The 23585-nt window shown below is 40.8% G+C and overlaps 2 protein-coding genes across 3 annotated transcripts in view; one reads left to right on the forward strand and one right to left on the reverse strand.

Annotated features, from left to right (window-relative positions):
• The first annotated feature begins 482 nt into the window (after positions 1-482).
• LIMS2 (LIM zinc finger domain containing 2) overlaps positions 483-23585 on the forward strand; it is a 32451-nt gene continuing 9348 nt past the window's right edge. The window contains exons 1-4 of one of the 2 annotated variants that reach the window (XM_030495996.1): positions 483-584; positions 13877-14036; positions 14845-14911; positions 15230-15350. In XM_030495996.1, coding sequence (XP_030351856.1) covers positions 574-584; positions 13877-14036; positions 14845-14911; positions 15230-15350 — 359 coding nt within the window. In that variant the 5' untranslated portion in view covers positions 483-573. Of the gene's footprint in view, positions 585-6103; positions 6126-13876; positions 14037-14844; positions 14912-15229; positions 15351-23585 lie in introns of those variants that run through there. The other variant, XM_030495997.1, reaches the window with a different exon arrangement.
• Positions 15803-23307, reverse strand: GPR17 (G protein-coupled receptor 17). The gene is made up of 2 exons (XM_030495995.1): positions 22911-23307; positions 15803-18562 (listed from the first exon to the last, which is right to left on the reverse strand). The coding sequence occupies exon 2, from the start codon at positions 18527-18529 to the stop codon at positions 17495-17497; it is 1035 nt and encodes a 344-aa protein (XP_030351855.1). The 5' UTR covers positions 18530-18562; positions 22911-23307; the 3' UTR covers positions 15803-17494.

Here is a 23585-nt window from a genome sequence, read left to right on the forward strand (position 1 = left end):
CCGGCAAAGGATGCCGTCTAGCTGCTTTCTAGAATATAGCCTTCCAGGCATGTCTTCTGCTTCCCTGAGGGTAAAACACGCTGCAAAGATGTTTTCCCCTTGCATTGAGGATGTGCCATGAGTGTAACAGCCTGTACTGGCTGGCAGGAAGCGCGGCTTCTTTGTTCACAGGAAAAAATATGCCATGTCAATCAGATATAACTGTACACCAGGTAACGGCTCTGTGACAAAACCGTACCACCAGCGTTTACCTTCTCCCTCCCGGGCTCACAGTAGCAGCCGAGGGGGTTACTATGGGGTAGGGCAGCGCCGTGCCCCGGGGCCGCCGGCTCCCCGCCGCTCCCGAACTTTCCCTTTATAGGAAAAGTATGCGGTGGGCCGGGGGGGCTGCCCTGAGTCACCGGCGGCCGCGGCTCCCGCCCACACGCAGGGGCCCGGGCGGCCGCCGCCGGGCCGGGGCGGAGTTTGCGCTGCCCGCCGGGGCTCGCTGGGACTGGTGCCGCCGCGCAGAGCCGCGTGTCCCGCCGCGCACCCGCTCCGCCACGGCCCGGCGCCGGCCGGGGGCGCGCCGCCATGACGGGCAGGTAAGGGCGGGGAGCGGGGAGCCCGGCCGGCCGGCGGGGGTCGGTCGGTCCCGCGGTGGGGTGTCCCGGCCCTGTGGCAGGCGGTGAAGGGTCGGGAAGAGCCGCTGTGTGCCCGGGAGGAAGCGGTCGGGAGAAGAGGACGTTTTCCTCCTGTGAGGTTCAGGCGGAGCGGGTCAGCTCTCACACCGCTCCGTGGGATGGTAGAGTCGGAAACGACCTCTTGGAAGAGCAGAGCAAGGGCTGCTCCGATGCGCCTTCCCTTGCGTGGGGGCACGGCGAAGGGTGGTGGGAAGACCAGAAACAGCTGGGAAAGAGCAGCCGTGGATCTGAGCAGCGTTCGCCCAGCAGCCGGGCTCCCTGCAGCCTGTTCCCGCTGTGCCCCGCAGTTCGGGGTCTTTCCGACTGGTCTGCACGTTGCCCCTCTGCCCACACGTTCAGTCTGCTCCTCTTCTGGCTGTAGCCTTATTGTTACACGTTCCAAGAGCTGTTTAAATCTGGAGATTGATTCTCCTCCCACGCTGACACTGGAGAACTCAGTAAAGTCACCTAATAGATAGCTGTTAATGAGAAAAGCGGTGGGGAAAGGGATTTACTGGCATCTTCCAAGGGTCTGCACAAATGTTTAGTGTCTTTGATCACTTTGTTCTCTCATCTGTAAAATAAAACCCAGACGTTATAAAGCAGTTTGTGAAAATAAGCTTGCTTTTGAAAAATATCTTGAACATGAAAAGCGTGAGAAAGTGAAGTAATATTAGTATTAGCAGGGTGCCTTTTCTAGGATAGCCATCCTCCAGAATCCTGCTGTCATCGTTGTAATCCTGAAGCATTGCTCTTCATGACCAGGAATGCTGAAATAGATCTGGAGTAGTTTGTGTATAGTACTCATTTTCCCTTTATATAAAGGGTTGATGTTTGTATTACACAGCTTATGATTATTCGATGTAGATCATGTTTGGTGGGTTGTTAGGTATGAGAACATGCTGAATAATTGTTATATCCTTATCTATGATTTGGGTGAGTGTTATTTTTGCTCTCCATGATGACAGATTGATGTTCACTGGTGGCTAAAACACTTTTGGTTTTTGCCTCCTGTCTGTAGATTACTTTGTCTTTTTTGTCTTAATGGTCCCTTTTTTGTTCTTTGACATGTGGAATAGGTGTGTTTTTATAAGTTTACACTGATTTCCTTACAAATAGAGGAAGACTCAAGAGTCTTAAATATTCATAGGTCATGGGTACCCATGCAGCTCCTAAATGGGGACAAAGTGGGGAAGACCTGGGAAGACTTGTGGCTGTACGAACCCAGCTGGTTCTATTTTTATGGAACTGTGATGTAGTACTGTTCAGAATGACATGTTTATCTCATGTCAGCTGTAGAGTGCAGTGGGAAATGCCTGTGGACAGTAATCCTTGTTGTTTTCTCTTGGTGCTTCCTTAGAAACCTGCCTGTTAACACTGTATTCAGTGAAAAGCTCTAATGTTCCAAGGTAATTGAGACACTGCAGAGTGTGCAGTTCTTCAAAAGTAATGCAGGATTTCTGTCTCCTTTTCCTCAGATGTACTTTAGAGGGTTGTGAAAATAAGCAGGCCTTGCCTTTAACTTTTGGAGAAGGAATGCAGCTGTTATTTAATGTTTTCAGAAATGTTTGTCCTAGAAAGTTTGTCAGCTATGAAAATGTTTAAATTTCTGTCTGCTGTCATTTGTAGAACAGAATGATAAACTGTTCTAGCAGAGACGTTTATCGTAGCTGTAATTCAGCAGACCTTTTCCTCGGTAATTGTATAATCCACGTAGGATAGCAGTTTCCCACCAAAACAAAACCCGTACTTTTCAGTGTCTGTGAAACATTGCACTGCTCAGCACCTTGCATGACCAATGACAATAGAGCAGCACTGCGTTTAGTGTTGTTTTCAGGCTGTGACAGACCCCTAAGTCATTAGAAAGACTTCGTCATGGAGAATGTACTTCCTTAGATGCACCCGGAGGTCACTCGACTGAACTGTGTCCAGACGTTGGTCGATGTTAATTACATGGTAGTTCTTAAAATCCATCGACACTGTGTAACCAAATGTTCTCCAGCTTTTGAGAGTCAGCGTTTTTGGGGTGCTGGAAGGAGATGAACTGTTTCATAGCTGAAGCATCCTCACAATATCCATCAGGGGGGAACTTTCCAGAGCCAGGAAAATGATATAAATGTGCCTCTGGTCTTGAAACTGTCAACACAGGGAAGGGAATGATTTTCGTGTTCCAGTGTGTTAAAGCAAGGAAGACTGGAGAACGTGAAGTGCTGACACATTATTCTTTTTCACTTCACCTTTCTTGTCAAATAGAAACATAAAAGGTCTCTCTTCTAGTTACTGCTTCGTTCTTAGTCATTGAGATCAGTGGTAAATAACTCCATTTTCATTTTTTAAGGGTTCTGTCCCATCTAGCTGTGGAGAGTGTCTCCTGAATTTAAGTAGCTGCAGTCATTCAATTTACTGATTTTTATCATTAGGGAAGACTGTAATTCCAGAAAAATGCAAAGAAAGATGTGCACTTGTATGTATTCATAGTAGAAAATTATTAAAAATAGGTGACTGTTTAGCAAATGGAAACTGGAACATGACATGCATCACAAGTTACGTTGTAACAATGTGAGGAAAACTGATAAGCAGATCACTGGAATTTGCAAATAGTAATTCTGACTGCCACGTCTTGGCTGAGCTGTTTTATTTCTCTGTGTTTTGACTAAAGTGGCCGTCATAGCCCTTAATTTCAAGAGCAGTCAGTGGTTTAAAGGGATGCTGTTAACTTAAAAAAATAAGATAAAATCATACTTTATTTGAATAGGTCTGTTTGAACTAACATCCAAAGATGACAGAAAGAAATTAAAGAGATATATGTATTTTAGTTTGAGTTACATGTTGTTTAATTACGTTTGGAAATAAACTCTGTATGAGAGGTAATGTGTTAGATATAAAAATAGTATGGTTCTAAGCAGCCTTTCTATATTTTGCAGTGTTGAGAAGTAAAATTTATGTGGGTTTTGGTGCCTTTAGAAGTGTACTATGGTGCTTCCTTACCAAGGAATAAGCGAAGACTGTTTCTCTAATTTGTATTTGACGTGTTTCGTCCATCTGTCCAGTTTGATTTTGGCTTTTTGAGGATTGTTGGATAGGTAGGTTGTTTTAGGAGGTTTTTTGGGGGGGGGGACATGGTGTTTGGTTTGTTTGGGGTTTTTTTGTGGCTGTGCTTTACCTGCGCTCTTTGTTGTTTGTGATGGACTTACTCCTAAGAAAGAATGTCAGTTAATGACCAGTGAACCAAACATTGTCAAATGCCCAAAGTACAAAATAAACCAAAATTGAAGATAATGTCTTTTAAGACTTTGCTGCTGTGGTGTTGATTAGAAAACAAAAAGGTAAAAAAAGCCTGTGCTGGGTATTTGCTTTTAGAAATTAATCTAATACAAAGCCCAAGGAAAAATGTTTTCAAAGTACATGTTTCAGGGCATAATTATTTTTGTAAGAAATTTCTGTTATCACTATATTTGGTCTAATTGGGATCTGGATACGCCTATGTACTTCCTGCAGTCAACAAAAGAAGAACAGCTGCATTTACAGATACGCTTATTGATTGTTCCTAATCCACTTGAGGTAAGAAACAAGAGTATATTATTTTTGATTAGGCTGGCGTTTGACTAGGTGCTTTTTAATTCAGTAGAGAGCTGCTGCTGTGCAAATACACCATTTTATGAAGTAATTGCAAGGAAAATGGTTTGGAGGAGGAGGAGGGAGTGTAGAGGTCAATAATACTGAGAAAGGTTGTTAGCACTGACTAGAAAGTTATCAAACTAATAGATGTCTCATCTCAGAGTTATAAGCAGCCATTTCTACTCTTCTGGGTTGAAAATGTGTTTTTAATCTTGTTATCTTTCCATCCAAATCTGCTCTCTGAGGCTCTCTAGATAATTTTAACTTTTAAAGTCTTAAGTAGTCTGTTCTGGGGGACATAATGATGGTTCTCTGAGGAGATCTACTTGTTAATGCCTAAAAGAAGTCTAGCTGCTTTGTTCTCTGCTTTGGCCCAGAAAGTCACCAGCTGTAAGATTTTGGCATTGATTCTGTCTTTTAAAAGCTATCTGTCAAAAGAGAAAGAAAAACAAAATCATGTACTTTGACTCTTTATATGTGAAGAGTGAATAAGCAAGTGAGCTTGTGTTGAGGGATGGGAAGACAGGATGGTTATTGTTTTGATGTGGTTTTTTTTCTTCAATCCCCTCATCTTCTCTTTTGAAGAAGAAAATCATACTTTGCTGTGGAAGGGTGGGTATTTGAAAACCAATAAATCATGTTGTATGAGTCAGAAGGGTAAAAGCTTAGGTGTTTGAGAGAGGAGATGTTTAGCCAGATTGCTTAAGGTTAAAGGAGATTAATGATAGAATGTCTCAAGTTGGAAGGGACCCATGCAGATCATCAAGTCCAACTCCCTGCTCCTTGCAGGACTACTTAAAACTAAACCATATGACTTAAGAGTGTTGTCCAGATGCTCCTTGAGCTCTGGCAGGTTTGGTACCATTAATATTTTGCTTTGTGATTTAATATTACGATTTAAAGCAAGTGGTTTATTGCTCTAAAATGTAAGAGGTCAGTAAAAGCACCCAGTATGAAGGACATTTTTCTTCTTATGTTCCATTTACATCATAAAGTAGAAATGGGTAAAGCACACATGCAAACTGAAAGAATGATAGTGGCAGATGGCTGTCAGAGGTCAGGAGTCCAAAACTCCCAACAAAACATGGAGTGAATTGTAGATTTTGAGGTTACCAATTTCTGGCTTTGAATGTATGGTGTTCTTTATTTGTGCCTGTTCTGCTGGGTCCTAGTAAACCCTTCTGGTTTTCTTGAAAGGATAGACGAGTTCTCTGCTGGTTAGTACTCATTTAGTACTTAGGAAGTCATCACTTCTCTCTTTTTTTCCCCCTCTGTAGCTTGCCAGGCTGTAGTCATAGAATATATTTCATGCAACAAAATCCTCATTTTTATATAATTTACTAAAAAATAATTTGTTACTGATGACTCTTGAGATGTTTTTCGTGGTGTTGCTGATCAAATGACACTGACTCAGATGCTCCCATCCTCTAATCCTTTCCCTTTGTTCTCTTAGATCTGACTTCTATATTCTCAAAATCCTTCCCTTTCTACCCCCCTACACTGGGCTGAGCCATTTGCAGTGTGAGCCTCTTTATCTCTTGCAGGGGTGGGTGAAGAGGGGGAGTGGTGGTAGAAAGGGCAAACTCCTGCTCGAAGGCCCTGTTCAGTTCCCAGCAAAGCACTCTGGAGGCTGGAATGCCAAGTATGTTCCTTTTCCCTGCTTCCTGACCCTCTGCTGCATGCCACTTCTGCAGGCTGGAGTGCGTCTGGAAAGCAAAAATCCTTATGGTTTTGTTTCTTCGAATATCCTGTATCCCAGTGGAAGGAACAGTTCTGTTGTTTGCGGTATCCTTAAGACATTTTGTGATGCAGCAGCCTGCAGGGACCCACTTTAGAGATGCCAGGGTCAGATACTACTCTGCAGTAAACTAATCTGTTCATTCTCAAGAGATCTAATAATCCATTTTGGTTTTCTGTATTTCTGTGTTGCTGTGATCAAAAAGTCTTCTTAACTGAATTGATTTTGTGAAAGCTCGGGATTTCTTGTTTTAATCTCAGTCATGAAATTTATATAGATACGTTGTAGACGTCTAACACAGAATGAGTTCCTGATATAGACTTCTGGTGTGCTGGCTTAAATAGGTAATTACTAGTGGAATACAGGAAAGAGGTTGTCTGATCTTTAAGACTGCAGGAGAATGGCAGATGAATTGGAAGAAACAATGCTCGAGCAGGGGTCTATGCATCCTGCTTTAGCTCTTCTAAAATGTAAAGGCAACTCCCAAAAGGAAGGTGACTCATTGAATATCAGTGTTGCCAGTGTTCGCTCCAGTTGTCTCTCTGCCTTCCCCTTCACAGTGGCATTGGGTGCCATGGCTGGCCTGAGACTTCGGGGGCTGGCATCTTCCAAACTTTATCAACGCCGGCAGGATCGGCTAAGTGGCACAGGGTCACTCCTGAGCAACAGGACAGATACAGCAGCTGGGATACGTGGGTATGTCTCCGAGATGAAAGGAATGGCGTTGTTGAAGCATTTTCCAGGATTTGATAGATGTTTGGTTTTGGTGGTGTGTCTTTTTTGTTTAAAGCGGGAATTGTCTGCACACAGCCAGAGGGGATGAGGTCTGTTTATTTTCATTTCCAAGTAGATTACGAAGGAAAAGACTTTCCTGATGAGAAAGCTTTCTGTTTTTAACAATAACAGGAAAGCAACAATGGAGAACCTTTCCCGTGTTGAAGCACTGTACAAGATTGTTCAGAACCAACATTAGTGCTAGTGTCGTTAGTGGTGAAGTATTTGGGTACTATGGGAATAAAGAAATGGTGAAATGTAGTAATTTTTCAAAATGTTGATGAAATTCTACCGTTCCTTTGTTTGTAGGGTGCAGTAGTCCATTTCTTCACCTATACCCTTAATAGTAAGCTAGTTCATTTCAGTTTTTGTAAGCTCCAGTCCAGCAGAAGTTGAAGCTTTGTGTGTAGCTGCTGCTTGAGATTATTTAGAACACATCAAGCAAAGCTTCTTAAATCTTCCCAGGCAATTCCATTGCTTGATTTGATAATTACTGTTGCTGTGCTTCAGATTAAAATTTTACTTCTCAATTTTCATCGAAGTTAATTTTGGGCAGGAGAGAAATGAACAAGAATTAACTAAACCAAGTGTCTTACGTTTTGGGAGAACTGTGAGCTGCAGCAGCAATATGGGGTCTGAAATCTGTGTCACTGGGGAGAGTAGTGAGCATGTGGGAGAGGGGGTTTCTTACAGCAGTCAGAAGTTTTGAATTTCAGTCTTTTCATAGCAGGAGATAGACCTGATGCTTACTTGTAATTGAGCTGGTTTGTTTCTCGGTTTGGATTGTGGATCCCTGACTAGAACCCTGCTTTTCCCACTATTTTCCTTTTAGCCTAAAGCTGTTAGTTGGTTGGTAGATTTTCAACTTTCCCTACACAAAGTTATGGGTGTGAATGTGTGAGAATTTAGTGAGGATGGGAGTAAGAAGGTAGTGAAAGAAATGGTGATGCCAGTGAACGGAGAGGATGCTGTTCAGGAAAAGTGAGAAGCATAGAAGGGGCCCGTGGGAGAAAAGAAAGCGTTGAGGAAGCAACAGTGGAACACAAACAGCAGAGTGTGAGCTGGAGATAGGAAGGATGAGGAGATAAATGCTCATAGTCACCTTGCATTGTCAAAATGTAGTTTGCTTCCAGCTATTTAACTGTGTTTCACTGTAACCTGTAACAGCATTTTTATAATACTTTGCACTACATTAGTGTGGCTTTTGCAAAAGAAGGTTCATTCTCGTTTGCTTTCTGTGTCAGCTCCACTTTAGGAGCTGGAAGAAAAGTAAACACAGATTCACGTATTTTGGTTGTACTCAGCAGATGACAGTGCTGAAGATGATAATCTGGGAATTTTGTCTCCTGAATTATTTGTATTTTATCCACAGTTTTTGAGCCACTGATATTTTTTGCTTCTCCTTCCTTATAAGTCCTGATAATTTATGTCCTTTCTTTAGGCAAATGAGAGTAATCCAAAAGTAGAGTTGCTGCTAGTTGGATGATAATTGATGAATGCATTTCGGAATGATCTGTCTTATCAGTGCTGGTAAACAAACATCATATTTTAACTCCTTTGAGATAATAGAAGTGAAGAAGAGAAACATTGTGTGTGTAAGGAGTTATTTATCAAATAGATGTGGTAGGTGAAGTGGTATATGCTTAAGAATAAAAGCGTGTTTTTCCTGTGTAAGATGTATAATCTGTTTAAAACCTGTACCTTTCTTTACATTGGGCTGAGCGAACACTGCTAAATGTGTGTCTTTTTAAGTCATTGGTCATGGTTCACTGAAAATAAATATTGCATTGTATTGAGAGGGACTACAAAGTACGTGTGGCATAGGGCTTTTTTCTGTGTGAATACCCATAGACTTCAATTGCTGCTGCTGGTCTCAAAGGTCTCTCTGATTGTGGCTTCACCTGCAGGCCAACGATATGGACATTGTTTTCAGCTGAAATGTGTGGCAGTTGGCTCCTACTAACAGCAAATTGCTGTTGCTGGTGGGCCAAGGAGAGATGAGGAGCCATAAAGATTTTTTTTTCCCCACATATTGTGACCATAAGTTTCATTTGTATGTTTTTCTTGACTTTGGTTATCCCTCTGTAGAAAATAAGAACCAAAAGTGTTTATTTTGTTGAGAGATTGGGGGCTGTATGGTCAAGGAAGCTATGCTGAAACACTATACATTTCTTATTTAGCCAGCTGGAAAAATATTTAAATAGGGAATGAGCTGAAAATTCAATGCAAGCAGAAGGAGACATGCTGAAAATGTTAAGCTATGCGCATAGTTTTATCAAGTGCACAACAAATCATACATGGAACAAATGGGATTTTTTTTTTTCTCCAACATTTTTATGACAAGTTCAGGAATAACCTTAAAGAAGTTAAATCACTTTGTGAAAGTTGTCCAGATAAAAGTCAATTGCAGCAAAAAGATTTTGGAAGAACAATAAGGTAGTTGAGGGCTATTTTTCAGCAGAAGTTCATGAACTGATAACCTTCCTCTTTCTTTTTACTTTGTATTAGTCATTGTCTGTGAAATGAATCATAAAGTCTGGTATTGTCTGGCAATTTTTTTTGATGTTGTCGTTGTCAACATTAAGGACTTAAAGCCACAAATCCTCAACCATGCCATGGGGATAGAAAGAAGCCCCTCCCCTGGAGTGTTCTGATTTTTCTCTTAGCTACTGGCATCTATGATATACACAGGTGGTGATAGCTTTCTAGGTGTTTGACTTTATCCTAGGCATCTCTGTGGGTACACATACTAGAAATGACTATGTAAATGTTATAATATTGTGATACCTTCTGTGTCCACCAGCTTCTACTGGTAGACCAGAATGAGTGGAGAATACCTCTCTAGGATTCCCTAGAATAGGTGCAGTGCCTGTCTGCTGAGATTTGGACAATGCCCTGGGCATTCTTTTTGTAGTATCTTTAAGGTTGTTGGTCATCTCTGTATTAAAAGTAATTTTTCATTCAGCCTTGTGATGGAGAACTCTCTGAATCTAAAAATCAAAAGGTTTTGAGACAATTTAAAGCACTCTTTGCACCTTCAGTTCCTTTCTTGGACCTGATAGACTCTGAGACTGTTCATCTGTTCTCCTCTCTGTCTAGTTGTCTGGTTCATCCATATTTAAGATACTGAATTCTACTAATGCAAAGGCTGGAGCTTCTCTTCTACTCTCTTTGAAGTGCAAGTATTAGATTTGCCTTTTTTTCCCCAACCTGTCATTAGTGCTGGACCCCTGTGGACAAGTGTTTTTAAAAAAAGGGTGTAAAAGTACAGAAGCTGCATCATTTTAGCCAGCTTTCTTGGTATTTAAGTCCAACTCTTTTATTTGACATCCCTCCCCCCCATAGTAATACAGGCCCAATTTCCTGAACCTGTATGAGAGTATGATGTGAAGATATGACATTTGCCAGCCCAAATATATATGAAACCAATTTTTGGAAGATAGATCCATATTGACTTTAGTGAAATAAGGTGGCAAAATGCTTTCAAACCTGTAGCAGTGGCACAGAATGGGTCTCCCAATTAACTTTGACTTCTTATAAAAAAGGATTTTTTCTCTTTATATACCTTACATTAATACTTTATATTAAATACTTCTGAGAAGTCAAAGCATGAGAAACCCACACCTAATTGTAATGGTAGATAACTAATTTCTCTAAATTAGGTACTTTGGTAAAGATAATTTGTTAAAGATACGGCACGTAACGGCAGAAGGTTGGAAAAAGCATTGTTTGAGCACTGGTATTTTTGGGGTTTGCACAGGACAGGATAACTTCAGGATGTTGAGCTGGTCATGTTTTAATAGCCTTTCCTGTCTTTGTGTCACCAGCTTATTGTTAAAACAGAGGAAGATTCTGTATTTTACCTAATTGCAAAAAGATCAGCAAACAGAATACAAGCAGCACTCCGTACTGGGGAGTGTCTTTTGTGGGGAAGATTCAGATCTAAATATCTTATGGTGGACACAGCAAGTCAAACTTCTATGGTCACTCTTGACACCACCATCGAAAGAACGGCTTTGGTGTTGCTCTTCCTCTCCCAGTGCTGCTGGCAGAAGGGTTTTGCAGCAGTGTAGTAAACTGAATCATAAAACTCCTCTGAAATAGAACATCCTACCGCACACCCGCTTCCAGCCCTGGTTAATTTACCTTTGAGCTACTTGAATAAATGCTTGGTTTTGCCTTTAGGGAAATTTTGTCAGCATCAACCAACTTCTTCTAGTTCAAACGTTAATTTTATTGTTTAGGGTTTCCATTCCAAAGTCTTTGAAGTGCTTGTTCTATTGTGCTTAGCAAAATCATAAGTGGTTTTTCCCTGTGTATAATATTGTGTTGTTAAAAAAGTATTGGAATATCTTGAGCAAAATTCCATAGCGAGGAGTTGGACCTTTTGTGTCATCATGCATCAGCAGAACAGTAAATAAACCCTTGGGGCTCTTCATAGTCTCTTCCTTTTGCAAATGAATGAGGTAAATTAATTTTTTGAGAGTTAAAAAATTAATCCAAGATTGTCCTCCATGCCAAGGGAAGACAGAACAGCAAATAGTAGTGCCTTTGGCTTTCATTAGGAATTTCAATTTCCCAATAGATTTTATATTGCTTAGAAGTTAGGCTTTACTGTGAGGTTACTCTGTCTTGACACCTCTCAAATGCTGGTTTCGGAAAGGAGACTCCTGAAATCCTTATTCTCATGAGTGAGTCCCTACCTCTTCATTATCTTTCTTGCCACACAGCCATGGGACTTATGTGGGAATCTCTCCCAGGATAAGTATACTCAGTAGTGTTTGATGTGAACTATCACACTCATGAACTTGCCCTGTGTTTCATACAGGAACACAGCTGCAGTTGTTGCACACTGCCATTGAAATGGTAGCAGCTCTGTTCTGGCAGAGTTCAGCCAGCAGGTAGTTGGTAGTGGCAGTGATGGGTAGTGCTCCTTCCATAGAGTGCTGTTAAAGTCCACTTGGAGAAAGAAAAAAACCCATGGGAGTTAAAAAATGTTTGGTTTATGTTACTAAAGCACAAAAACCCCAACAAACACAACCTCAGATCATGCTTTGTTGTTAGTGTGTAGGGTGTAATACTTGGTGCTCTGTAGGAAACTATGAGACTGTCGGGAACATTGTTCTGCCTCGTTTTCTGCTATAACCCAAAGGAGCTTTTTCACTGATGTTGACATGAGGTTTTCATAATCACGGTGGTTGTCTAGCTCACATCTTGGGATTCAGGCACCAAATTTTTAAAGAGAGATAAAATGCTTGGTGGGGAGGGAGATTGTATTTTCAAGTCCTGGTACACATTTGCATGGTGTAACTGAAAGAGTAGTGATTGAAAACTAAGCCTATTAGGTCTGTTGGCTTTGCTGCAAACACTGATGGTTTTGTGTTTAACCTATGATCTCTAGTTTATGAAATTATAGGATTTCCTGCTTGTCCATAATTCCGGTCCATTTCTGTTTGTGGTTTTTTTCAAAGCTCCTTGGTACTACAATAAGGAAACAAGTTGTAACAAATTTTTGCTTAATCGGTACTCCCTTCTTGCAATTATTAGGAGCCCCCTCGGTCTTTGCCACTCTTGGAATTGCAGTGGCAGAAAGAAACTATATTTTTACTGAGCGGTCACTCCAGGTCACAGTGTGGGATGTTTGTACAGGCTGCAGATGCGATCCGTTTGGCTCAGCTGAGCCAGCTGAAGTACAGGGCTGGTTTTGTTGCCTCAGGGGCATGAGGCTGCTGCCTGCACTGTCGCCTGCTTCTTCTAGCTGTGCTCAGAGCACAAAGCCCTGGGGTACAAATAGTGATGTGTTTTTGCAAGGGTGTCTCTGAGCAGAGGAAAGAGAATCTTCTGCTACTGGAACATGCTTATTATATTAGTGTTCTCTATGAAGGGGTGTGGAAAGTAGCATGTCAGGTTGTAGAATAGCACGAACAATGGAAATTCAGTTCAAAGTAGCTTTTACATGAACAAAAAGCAAAACCGCTTTTAAACCAAGCCATCTTCCATTCTATGTATACGTTATATGATTCAGGAAAACTATTACACAAATATTTCTGAGATTTTTAACATGCTGGAAATTATACTCCCAGTTATAAAACTGCTGTCTTTCCAATCAGAGAATCCAGAAGGTGCCCAGAAGGCATAGTTTATTATTTTTTTCCTATGTCTTAAAGTGTAACAATAGTGAATTTTTATATTATTGGATAGTCTGGTGGTTAAAAGAAAGATAGCATTGCAACAAGAAACTGACTCCTTATAATTTTTCTCTCCCCGTTTGGACATGCTATATGTGATTTTAAAGCTGCATTCTGCTGGTATACAGAGAGCTTGGATTGCCATGATGACAAGCATGAAAATTTTGTGAAAGAGGTTAGGGTCATTCCACATTTTAGGGTAAATAGAGGAAATGATGTGATCTGCAAGTGTGGCTTGGGTATTCTCTAGCCTCACTTTGTGAGGAAATGAAGCTGATGCATTTGCCGAGCCAGCCAGAGTGACTTCTCTCTTTCCATACCTTTTTAATACTTTGACAGTTTCAACTAATTTGTCAGGAAGACAGAGGCACTGTAAGCAGTTAGTTTTGTAATGAATCTTGTGCACATAAACTGCTGGGTAGAGGGGGAAATGCCCTCTTAATTCCTTCAGTGAAAGGGAGACTGCAGTGGGGTATCAGTATTTATTACACATCGGAGAATCCTTGGAGGTGTACATCCTGAGACTAGAAATTCCAAGAAGTCAGGATCATTGTGTTTGCTGCTCTTGGAACTCCTGGTTTATTTAAAATGGTGGATATTTGCTAGGAGCTACTAGCAGGATGACATAATGGAGTGAAAGACTGGGGAAGCAGCCAAAAGCGTGCAATAGGTAGGTCTGCTACTTGAGCTCATCCTGCCACGTGTGAGTAGCAAGGACATTATTTAGAACTAATGTCAGTGCTGAATTGACTCATTGGTCCTTTTTTCATGTAAAAGGGAGTTAAAAGCAGTGGAAAAATCGTGTTCATAGTTGTTGGGGAAACTTGGATGATATCATTATACTCATGTGATTGGCTGTGACATTGCTCATGTTCTTACTCTTGTCTTTATTCCAGTAATATGTCCGATGCTCTTGCAAATGCAGTCTGTGAACGCTGCCAGGCTCGATTTGATCCTGCAGAGAAGATTGTCAACAGCAATGGGGAGCTCTATCATGAAAACTGCTTTGTCTGTGCTCAGTGTTTTCGTCAGTTCCCAGATGGACTTTTTTATGAGGTGAGGTCGCATACTGTGTGTAAGGGAAGAGAAATAGCTCCATTAAAATACAAGGAATTAGGGAAAATTCTGTCAGAGCTATGAATTTGCATCTGTCTTGCATGTTTAATTTCTTAGCCCTAAACCTTCGTTGCTATTTTTGGAGGGGCTTCGGACCTAATTTCCTTTCTTCTCACATATTCCTTCCTGTACATCAGTAACGACAAAAACTGTGTGTTTGCTCTTTGGGTAAGAGGCATTTCCAAAAGAAAATAGAAAATATTTCTTAATATTTCATACGACAAAAGTGATTTTTTTTGTCTTAGTTTTAGACATTTTGCACCAAAGCTTTCCAATTAGGCAACCAAAATTGGTGGACCCATTGAAAAACAAGTTTGAAATATTTTTACAGACTATGTGCAAGCTCATATTTTGAATAACACATTGTTTTAAATGTGCTGCATTCTTAATTTGCTTTAAGTTTTAGCCTCATGTAGAAGTAGTTCTGAATTACATGAGTAATAATAAATAAAGCAATAATGAAATTAAAGCCAACTATAGGAAAAGGGCTTTGGGCACTTCAAGATTTTTACTGTCTTGCAGTAGCATTGCTATTAATTTAACAAATTCATCATGAGGCTGAAGACATATCTGGATGTTTCTTTATGGAAAATCCTTAGGAGTTTAAAAACAGGTGGGGGAGGGCTAGAACTGTAAAACTTGACTGACCTTGACTTGGTCATTTCAGTGGAAAGTCATGCTGAACTGTCAAGACATAAGAGTAGTTCAGTTATTCATGAGGGCTCCTTCTCTCTTGTTTTGTTCCCAGTTTGAAGGTCGGAAGTACTGTGAACATGACTTTCAGATGCTGTTTGCTCCTTGCTGTGGGGAATGTGGTAAGATGTGGTGCATGTCAACACCGTGGGGTAACAGCTACAGGGCTGTGCAAACCTCCCACCATTGCAGAGGTCATTTTAGGGAGCAGGAGCGCTGGGGGGAAACAAAGTGAGATACCAGCAGTGGTTTGGGTATCCTGGTTGTGGGAACAGTTGGTTGGTTTGGGTGGTTGTGGGTTTTTTGTTTTGTGTTGGTTTTTTTCAAAGTTAGACTGTAATAGTTCTTGTGAAATTAAAGTGGAATGATTATAAAGGGCAGTAGACTTTCAATAAGATTGTTTTCTGCGTATGTCTCAAGGTGTTGCATTCCTTTTGCAGGTGAGTTTATTATTGGGCGTGTTATCAAGGCAATGAACAACAACTGGCACCCAGAATGTTTCCGCTGTGAGCTCTGCGATGTAGCACTTGCAGACCTGGGTTTTGTGAGGAATGCTGGCAGGTAAGACAGAGCAGGAGCTCTGAAAGCTTTATCAGTTTGTTATTGATACAGTGGTGAGATGTTGAGGGTGGTCATTTAGTTGTACACCGAGAGGTAAAGCTTGAAAAGGTACAGATGAAGCTTGAAGGAATAGTCTCTTAGGAGATGGGAAATGGAGTGAAGAATAGTATTCTTCATCCAATGAAACATGTAGAAAGCAAAAACTCAAATTTGATTAGATAGTGTGTGGGTTCTGGAAAAGAAAGGAATTTCAAGCAAAAGGCCAAATAGCAAGTGAGAAAAAGGGATTATGTGATCCTGGGCAGGCTATTTATCAAGTAAGCTGCTGAACAGGAAATCAAGGTATAGCAAAAGACTGAGAGAGTAACACAAGGATTACAGCAAAGCCTGTTCCCCTGATTTTCTGAAATCATTCAGTTTATATATGGAAATACAAAAATGAGTACTAAAGCTTGATTAATGCATTTAATTAAGAAGTAAGAAATAAAAACCTAAAAGGGCACTTGTACAAAAGCATACCATTGTAAGAAAATAAAGCAATCCAGCAGTTAGCAGACACTGTTGCTCAATTCATAGTTAATTTCGGGCTTTCATACGTCTTGAGCAAAATCTAGTAGTTTCTTAGAGATTATATTGACGCTAACTGAATGGTGAAGAAGGGAAAGAAAGGTTATATACATGTACCCTGTCCAGCAGGGAGTCCTCAATTCCCTTTTCTCTTCCATCCATCCTGCAACTTCTTTGCATTAGTTTCTGGAGTTGGGCATAACTGATTTTCTTTTGACACCTAAGCTTGTTAGAATGGTCTGTTGTGATAGCACTGAGGGTGTTTTGGGAAGGCAGCCAGGATTGAAGCAGTTCAAACAAGATAAAGAATATTTGATTTCATAGTTTGTGGACCAAATCTAAACCAGTAAGTTGTTCATTCCCAAAAGCATTGGAAAGAGATATGTGAATGTATGTATCTGCACATAAAAAATATAAATTGCCTGTCACATGATTTCCTATACTATTTATCTCCATAGCATAGAAGCTGTCTTGTAGGAAATATTTTTGGAAACTCTGAGGTTCTTTTTCCTGCTTCAAATTGTACCTGGTCTTCCCTAGCGTGCCTGTCATTTCCAGGCATATTCCACTGAATACAATTTGTATCAGTGAGGATAGTTAAGATAATCCCTACTTTATCTGTAGTGAAAGAATAGCCTGGCTAGAGAAGTCACCAAAAATAAGTGTAAAACACCTCAAAGATACAAATCTCTTCTGGGCAAAGTAGACTTCGTATGCTTACTATTCACTTTTTCCATTTGGTTTCACATTGTTATGATTCAGTATGTAGTTAAGATGAATGCTGTATTCCTCAGCAGCCCTTTTCAGTTCTTTACTTTGAGGGTTACCAGGATATCTGATGTTTTGCCGGGAGCTACTTAAAAGAGGCAGAATGCTAAATGTTGTCCAACCTCTGCCTGCAGCTTTTAGGCAATGCCAGAGGGCAAATAGAAAAGGTAAATGTGAAGTTTAGTGCTCAACTCCAGCTCCGAATGCTGGGAAGAAGTAAAAAATTCTAAGTCTTAATTGCAGTCCAGGTTGGGTGCATTGCAGCATTTTGATCTTTTTTTTTCTTTGCACCATTTAGCATCAATCTTCTTCATACGATATATAAACACTTTGAATTCAGAGACTTAAACATAATGTGCAGGCATCCTGTCCTTTCATCAGGCAGGTCTGTCTCAGGAGTGGATCTCTACTGCTGGCACAGTATAAAATTTTAAAGTAGGCTGTATGCATTGTGCAGAGGAAGAGTTGTTACTGAATGCTTTGGAAGTTAAGTTTAGTTTGTTTTGTTTTTAAATATATCAGTTTAATAGCCTCTTTGCTCCCTTTCCTGTTCCTAAGTATTCAGCCCTAGGTTTCACATCTCGGAAATCAGTAGAGCTGTACTTGTGTTTGCAGTTTCAGTAAGACAGGAACACATGATCTCTGTTGTCAGAGTGGTTCTTGTTAATTGCGGTCCCATAAAAACAACAGAACTTCCTTTCTCAGGACAAGTTTGACTCTGGGTGTACTATCTCACTGCATATTTGTGCTCTCAGCTGGTTTTGGTGGAATAGAGCATTCTTAACTTGAAGCAGTGACAAGAGTCATGTTCACAGTTCAGATTTAGCACTTAGTGAGCTTTCATTTGTTTTACCCTCATACGTTTGAGGCAACATTACAGTCTTTTTAACACAAAACAGATTGCACAAAGCCTCACGGAATTTCTCAGCAACAAAAAAATACATGACTGGGTCAAAGGCACCATTTAGACTTGTGAGACAGGAAGTGATGCGGTTACTGAGGGCTAGAATACGCTGCGTTTCACAGGAAGTTTTGGTTCCGTTGTAATGGAGAATGTAAATGTAACGATTGACATGATAAGGTACAAAGCAAATCAGAAAGATAAGCAGGACCATGATGATCATTTTGATAGCTTTTTCCTTCAGGTGTTTCTCCACTCTGTTCCCACTCTTCAGGCTTCGGATGATTAATAAGTAGCAAGTCACTGTAGTAACAAACGGGAAGGTGAATGCCACTGCTAAGGACACAAGGGCATGACGTGATGCCTTTTCTCTGTAGAGCTGTAGGCAGACAGTTGTGTTTTTCATCTCGACTGTCTGCACACTGAGCAGCAGAGGTGCCATTGCAACCCCAACTATAACCCATAGAAAGGCACATGCCAAATGGGCATAAAGGGACCTGCGCAGCTTGATGGACTTCACAGGGTGCACAATGGCTAGGAAGCGGTCAACGCTGATACACATCAGGAAGTAGATACTGGCATACATGTTGAGGTAAAAAAGGAAGCCAATGAGTCTGCATGGGATCTCACCAAATGGCCAATGATTACCAGAGAAATGGTACACCAGCCGGGTAGGAAGTACCAGCACAAAGGACAGGTCAGCCACAGCAAGATGCATCAGGAAGATGTTGGCAGGTGTGCCTGACTTCTGGTCCCGGATGAAGAGCCAAAGAGCGAGGGCATTGCCAGCAAAAGCCAGGATGAAGTCCAGGAAGTAGAAAGTGGCAAAAAGGATGTTCTCAAGGTGTGTCTCTTTGCCACATTGCTCTGAGGTTTCCAAAGAGAAATTGGATGGATTTGAGCAATTGAAGAGTAAGTTTGAGGGATCTGCTGGGCCATTCATTTTCACAACAGTTTTGAAGGAAAAAAACAAACCCTGAAAGAGTTGAGACAGTATATTACAAAAGAGCCTGATTTTGTGAAGAAAAACAAAAACAAGCCCTCAAAACACACCCCAAAAAGCCACACATGGAAATAAGTGATGTCTATTGTTTGCTAATATAGGTATTTCATATGACAGGTCAGTCTGAGTTTAAAACCTTATATTAAAATTCTGAATACCTCCTGCTTAGATGGGTTTTCCAGACCCTCAATTCCTGTTGAAGGAACTACTACAGATCACCACTGTCTGATCATGAGCTTGTCTCCAACTTGTGCTGAGATGAGCTCAATAACAAAGTAGAGCAATGCTTATATGTCTGGTTAATGGAAGACTGGAAGTGGGTTCTGTATATCTAGCTAGAAAGTATTTGCTATGTCTAATTTGAAAGCCTAATTCAGGACTGAAGAGCTCCTAATGAGTCAGCTTTTCTGAGGCTAGGTATCTGCTGTAAGGTGGCCTAGCTTAGAATATCTGTCTTGCTCCTAGAAGAGCTGGAAGACAGGTCAGATATTGCTGTTATTAAAAAAAAAGCCTGCAGGGTTCCTGAAAAATCTTTGGTAATTATTTGGTCTGAAGACCTGTGTTTAAGGCAATGCATCTAGTTCTAATATAGGAAAAAACTTTTCAGATGAGTAGTAGCATCTCATTTGAACAGCAAAAAGCACTGAATTGACTCAGGAAAGATTATTAGTAACGCTCATGCTGTCAGTTACTTGTCAAAGTATCATTCTTCCCTGCAGCTGCTTCTTCTCCCAGCATAACTCCTCTCTTCCTCCCTCAAAAGCCTGAACTCCACTGTAGCTTATTCAGGGCCTTTTCCAAGTAGCAGCTCAGTAAAACTGTGCTCATCTTGGATAGTCTCTCTGTTGTCTGCAGGGTCCTGAATAGCATTAACAAAAAGTGATAAGATTTTCTGGGCATCTACCCATGGCTTTTTATACACTTCTCATCTGTATGTGTAGGTGGTGGGGAAATGCAGGCAGTCTGAGTTTCCAGCATTGTCTCTGTTTCTTGGGTTCCTCAGAGGTGTTAAAATATGTAACACCTCTGTGAGGGTGCTCAGTATGGTGAGCACACTTCAGTTGTGCTCACCATTGCATTTTGTACTGGTTGACCCTTTCTCCATAATATTCAATACATCTTTAAATACATTCATTTTCCTCTACTGAGATAAAATTTTAAGATTATTCCTGACATTGTTAGGTAAAATTATCAGTCTTGGACAGAAGCTGTGCTATATGCTGAAATCTTACATCATTAGACAGTTGATCCAAGGCATTACACAATGCATCCAGCTTCCCAACAGAACTGATTATTCAGATGTCTAGAAATATTGGTGGCTAATTGAGAAACCAAAATGGGATTAAGAACAAACCCATATACTGGATAATGTAAACAAAATTCCAAGGTAATTGCCATCTTTTGTTTGGCTGCTGTCGCTTTCAGGTGGACAGAAAACTACAATAGCTAGAGATTAATCTGCTGCACCACTTCTGTTTAGTTCACGGTTGAAGAGACAAAAGTCAAGAGAAGGGAGACTGAATGAAATTCAGAAACTGAAATGTCTTCATATGGCCACAGAGGGTCCTTCTGACACCACACGTTGCCTGGGTACTCTGCATGTTTATGGCACATAAAGACTCTAGGTTTGAGTGTATGGGTACTCACTGCCTCCTGCCAGCTGCATGCTTCTTTGTAATCCTAGAGATGGCAACAAATTATTACCTTACAATTACTAGAAGTGCATGTGCAAGGAAACCTTGCACAGCCCTTCATTCCAAGGAACGTTTTATCTGTAAAATATACATGTGAAATCTTGCTTTCACGTCCAAAAGGAAAATGCCCTGCTGCAGTTTTCCATGTGAATTTCCTTGGTTTGCAGAGGAGCCTGCATTTTTTTTTCTAGTGTTTATTTGTCCCTTATAAAGTAAAACATGCAAGTGTTTTTGAACACAAGACTTTGAAGTTTGTATGTGATAGTAATACACAAATAAGTATATGATAGTATGTGTATCGCATACTCAAATACTTGTTCTCCCTGGATGGAATTGCTTTAAATATGTATTTTTGTCTTGCATACGGAAGGAGAAATACAAAGAGACCATGCCTTTTTACTGGCTGTTAATTTGCAGTGGTACCTCTCACCTGATGTTCTGGCTGTGTAGCCTTCCTTTTGTGTCAGGCACTTCGTTTAAATATGCTTTTCATCTGTGAAAAATGCAATCAGGTGACACATATACACTTGTCAGTGCTCGGTGGTCTGATGGCTAAGCAATACTCTATACATGATTGTGACACCACTGAGAAAGCAGTAAATGCTGGCTTGGACCAGCTGAAAAGGCAGAAGCAAGGGTCACCTAATGGAACAAATAGGGATGTGTCTTGTCTTAAGGATAATGATTTAAATCCATTCAGAAAGTGAAGCAGTAAGCAGACTTCTTCCCTGTTTACAAGCTAAATACTAGGGGTTAGCAGCATGATACATTGAACTGATTCTGATTTCATAAGGAGGATCTTTGGGATTCAGATTCAGCTGAGTGTCAGTGCCAGACTTGGAATAGCCAAGACTTAAAAGCTGAGAGTTCTGTCCCCATGGATGACAACGTTGAGTCTGTGATTGATATCTATCTGGACATGGTTCCACTGCAAAATACTGTGGGGTGGAGTAGAATGGATAACGTTGGAGCTATGTAAGAGCCCAGTATGTCAGTGTCAGGAAGGGAAAGGCTTTATCATTCTAAAATTGAAATAGATTCAGTCTTTTCAATATATAATCTTTCCTCTCATAGGAGAGCTGCTGTTACCTGTTTGACTTTTTAAGACCAAGGTGAAGGGAGGTATTTTTAATTGCCTGGTCAGAAATCATAGAAAAGGGAAGTGGCCTTCTCTTTAATTTTGCTTAGGTTTTAAATGAGAAGGGAATTTTAATCAAGGGGGTTTGGTTTTGTTTTTTATTTACAATTCTGTTTGTTAACATGAAAATTGTGGTGTAGCACTCGAGTAGGTTGGGATAAAAGCTGACATGTCACAGGGTTTATTTTTAGAATTGGTATGTTTTCAACAAAATGCTACAACTTTACAAAAAGTGGTAGTTCTTCAGCTGTGTTCTGTAGGCAGTGTGGAAAGACCTTTGCTGTTATTTACAGTTCCATTTCTGGTTTGCCTGGTTTTATCCTATCAATTTAAAATACATGTGTTTAATGTTTAGGTTTTTTCTTTTTCTGGTTTGTTATGCTTATAAAAAAGCACTCAAAGTCTTAGAAAGCTTGTTGTACTGAATAAATGCTAAGAGCAAACTAGAAACCTTCCCAAATGACCTAGAATGTGTAGTTTTTGCAAAGCTATATGGTGCGAGAGGCTTTGACTCCACAGACAGAAAACTCCTTTAGGGGTCTGGCTCACTGTCCAATAATTTCCACTTGGATTGCTCTCTTGGTGTTCTGTGAATATGTAGTGATTTACGTGTTGCTAAACAGAGCACTGTTCTGGAATGAGCCATTATCCCAGGCCTCCCAGGGCTGAGCTGTAACGGGGATGTTGCTGCTCATTTGAAATGACCATATTTTATGCCCTGTTTCTCTTCTGCTCAGAAACCATCAAGATGACAAACCACAAGGCTGTCAGTACAGACACAGTCTGATTACTCTTTCAGCAGATGCTCTATTATTAATGACACAATTAATAAGGCAGAATAAATATTTAGCTCATCATAAGTTAGTTACCTGGCTAGTTTGGAGTTTTTGGTATAATGCCCACTGCAGATAAATTTGAACTGTATGTTACGGTTTGTAGTGGATAGCAGAAATTCCCGTACTTGCTCTCAGCCCGAGCAGTTTCTGGCTTGGGATTATGCTAGTTTGTGGGGGTTTATTATTATTTTGCATTATTCTATGATTATGGTTATAGTGTCTTTGTCAAATGTCTTTCACTGGAAGTACTCGTTAGAAATAGTCGAATTCTGACCAAAATTATTCTCCTGAAAAATCACTCCCTGCTGAGCCTCCCACCCTTCAGCTGAAATGTTTGTTTCTTGTGAGCATCAAAGCAATGTCAGAGAGCACTGGACATACCATAAAACTGTTAGCTTTCCTGGCACAAATGGATGTACTTTAGGTACAGAAGTACCTAAAAAAAAAAAGTACCTTTTATATTTTGGAGCAGTTATGTAAAGAAGAGTGAGGAAATTATTCTGTGAAGTTCAAAAAATGTTGCCAGTTCTTAGTTTCAAATATTTCCAATATAGCACCTCTGTGTGTGGCTTTCCATCTCACTGATACCAGCTAAAACTAATGCTATTAGGAAAACTCTTTCATTATTCTGCTAACAGAAGTTTGTCTCTTACCTCTTTACACTGCAGTCCTATGGGTGAAGTATAGGGTCCTTTTGGGGAAAATCTGGAGGAACTCCTGATGACAGCAAACCAAATAGAAGCAGCAACAGTGAAACAAGATGATCCCAAATGAGCACACAGTTGCAGAGTTGCTGAGGGTGGAGGGGGGAGCCCCTCTATATAGCGACCTTCTAGCTCTGATAGTGCATTATCAGCTCAGTCACACAACGGAATAGGGGAGAGGATGCCCCAGCACTGAAGAGCAGTCTTCATCCCAGCTGAGTTCTTGGCGCTGGGGTTGCTGCTGCTGTTATAGATATGAATATACTGTATGAATATTCCAGTGTTCATGGTGCTACTGAAGGCTGCTACTGAACTCCCAGCCGTGAACACAGACTTCTTGGAGTCCCCTGATTATTTTAGGAGGGTGGAGAGTAGCATTGTTTGGGAGAAGTCTGGTATTAATAGACACAACAGGACATTTCAGAATGGGATAATTCCATCATGGTGGGAGTGGGGAGGGGGAGAGGGAGAGGGGCGGCTGCTATGGTAACAGATTAGCCTGTCCAACGCTTCCCTTTGCTTGCAATAGAGGAGGGTCTATGGGACAGCAGAGAGGGTTTGTGTGCGGGGAGGGGTTGATAATGGTTTATCAGTGTAAATGGCTGAAGGCATCTTATTGAGCTG

The sequence above is a fragment of the Strigops habroptila genome, chromosome 8 (assembly GCF_004027225.2).
Source record: "Strigops habroptila isolate Jane chromosome 8, bStrHab1.2.pri, whole genome shotgun sequence".
In the NCBI taxonomy this organism is placed as follows: Eukaryota; Metazoa; Chordata; class Aves; order Psittaciformes; family Psittacidae; genus Strigops; species Strigops habroptila.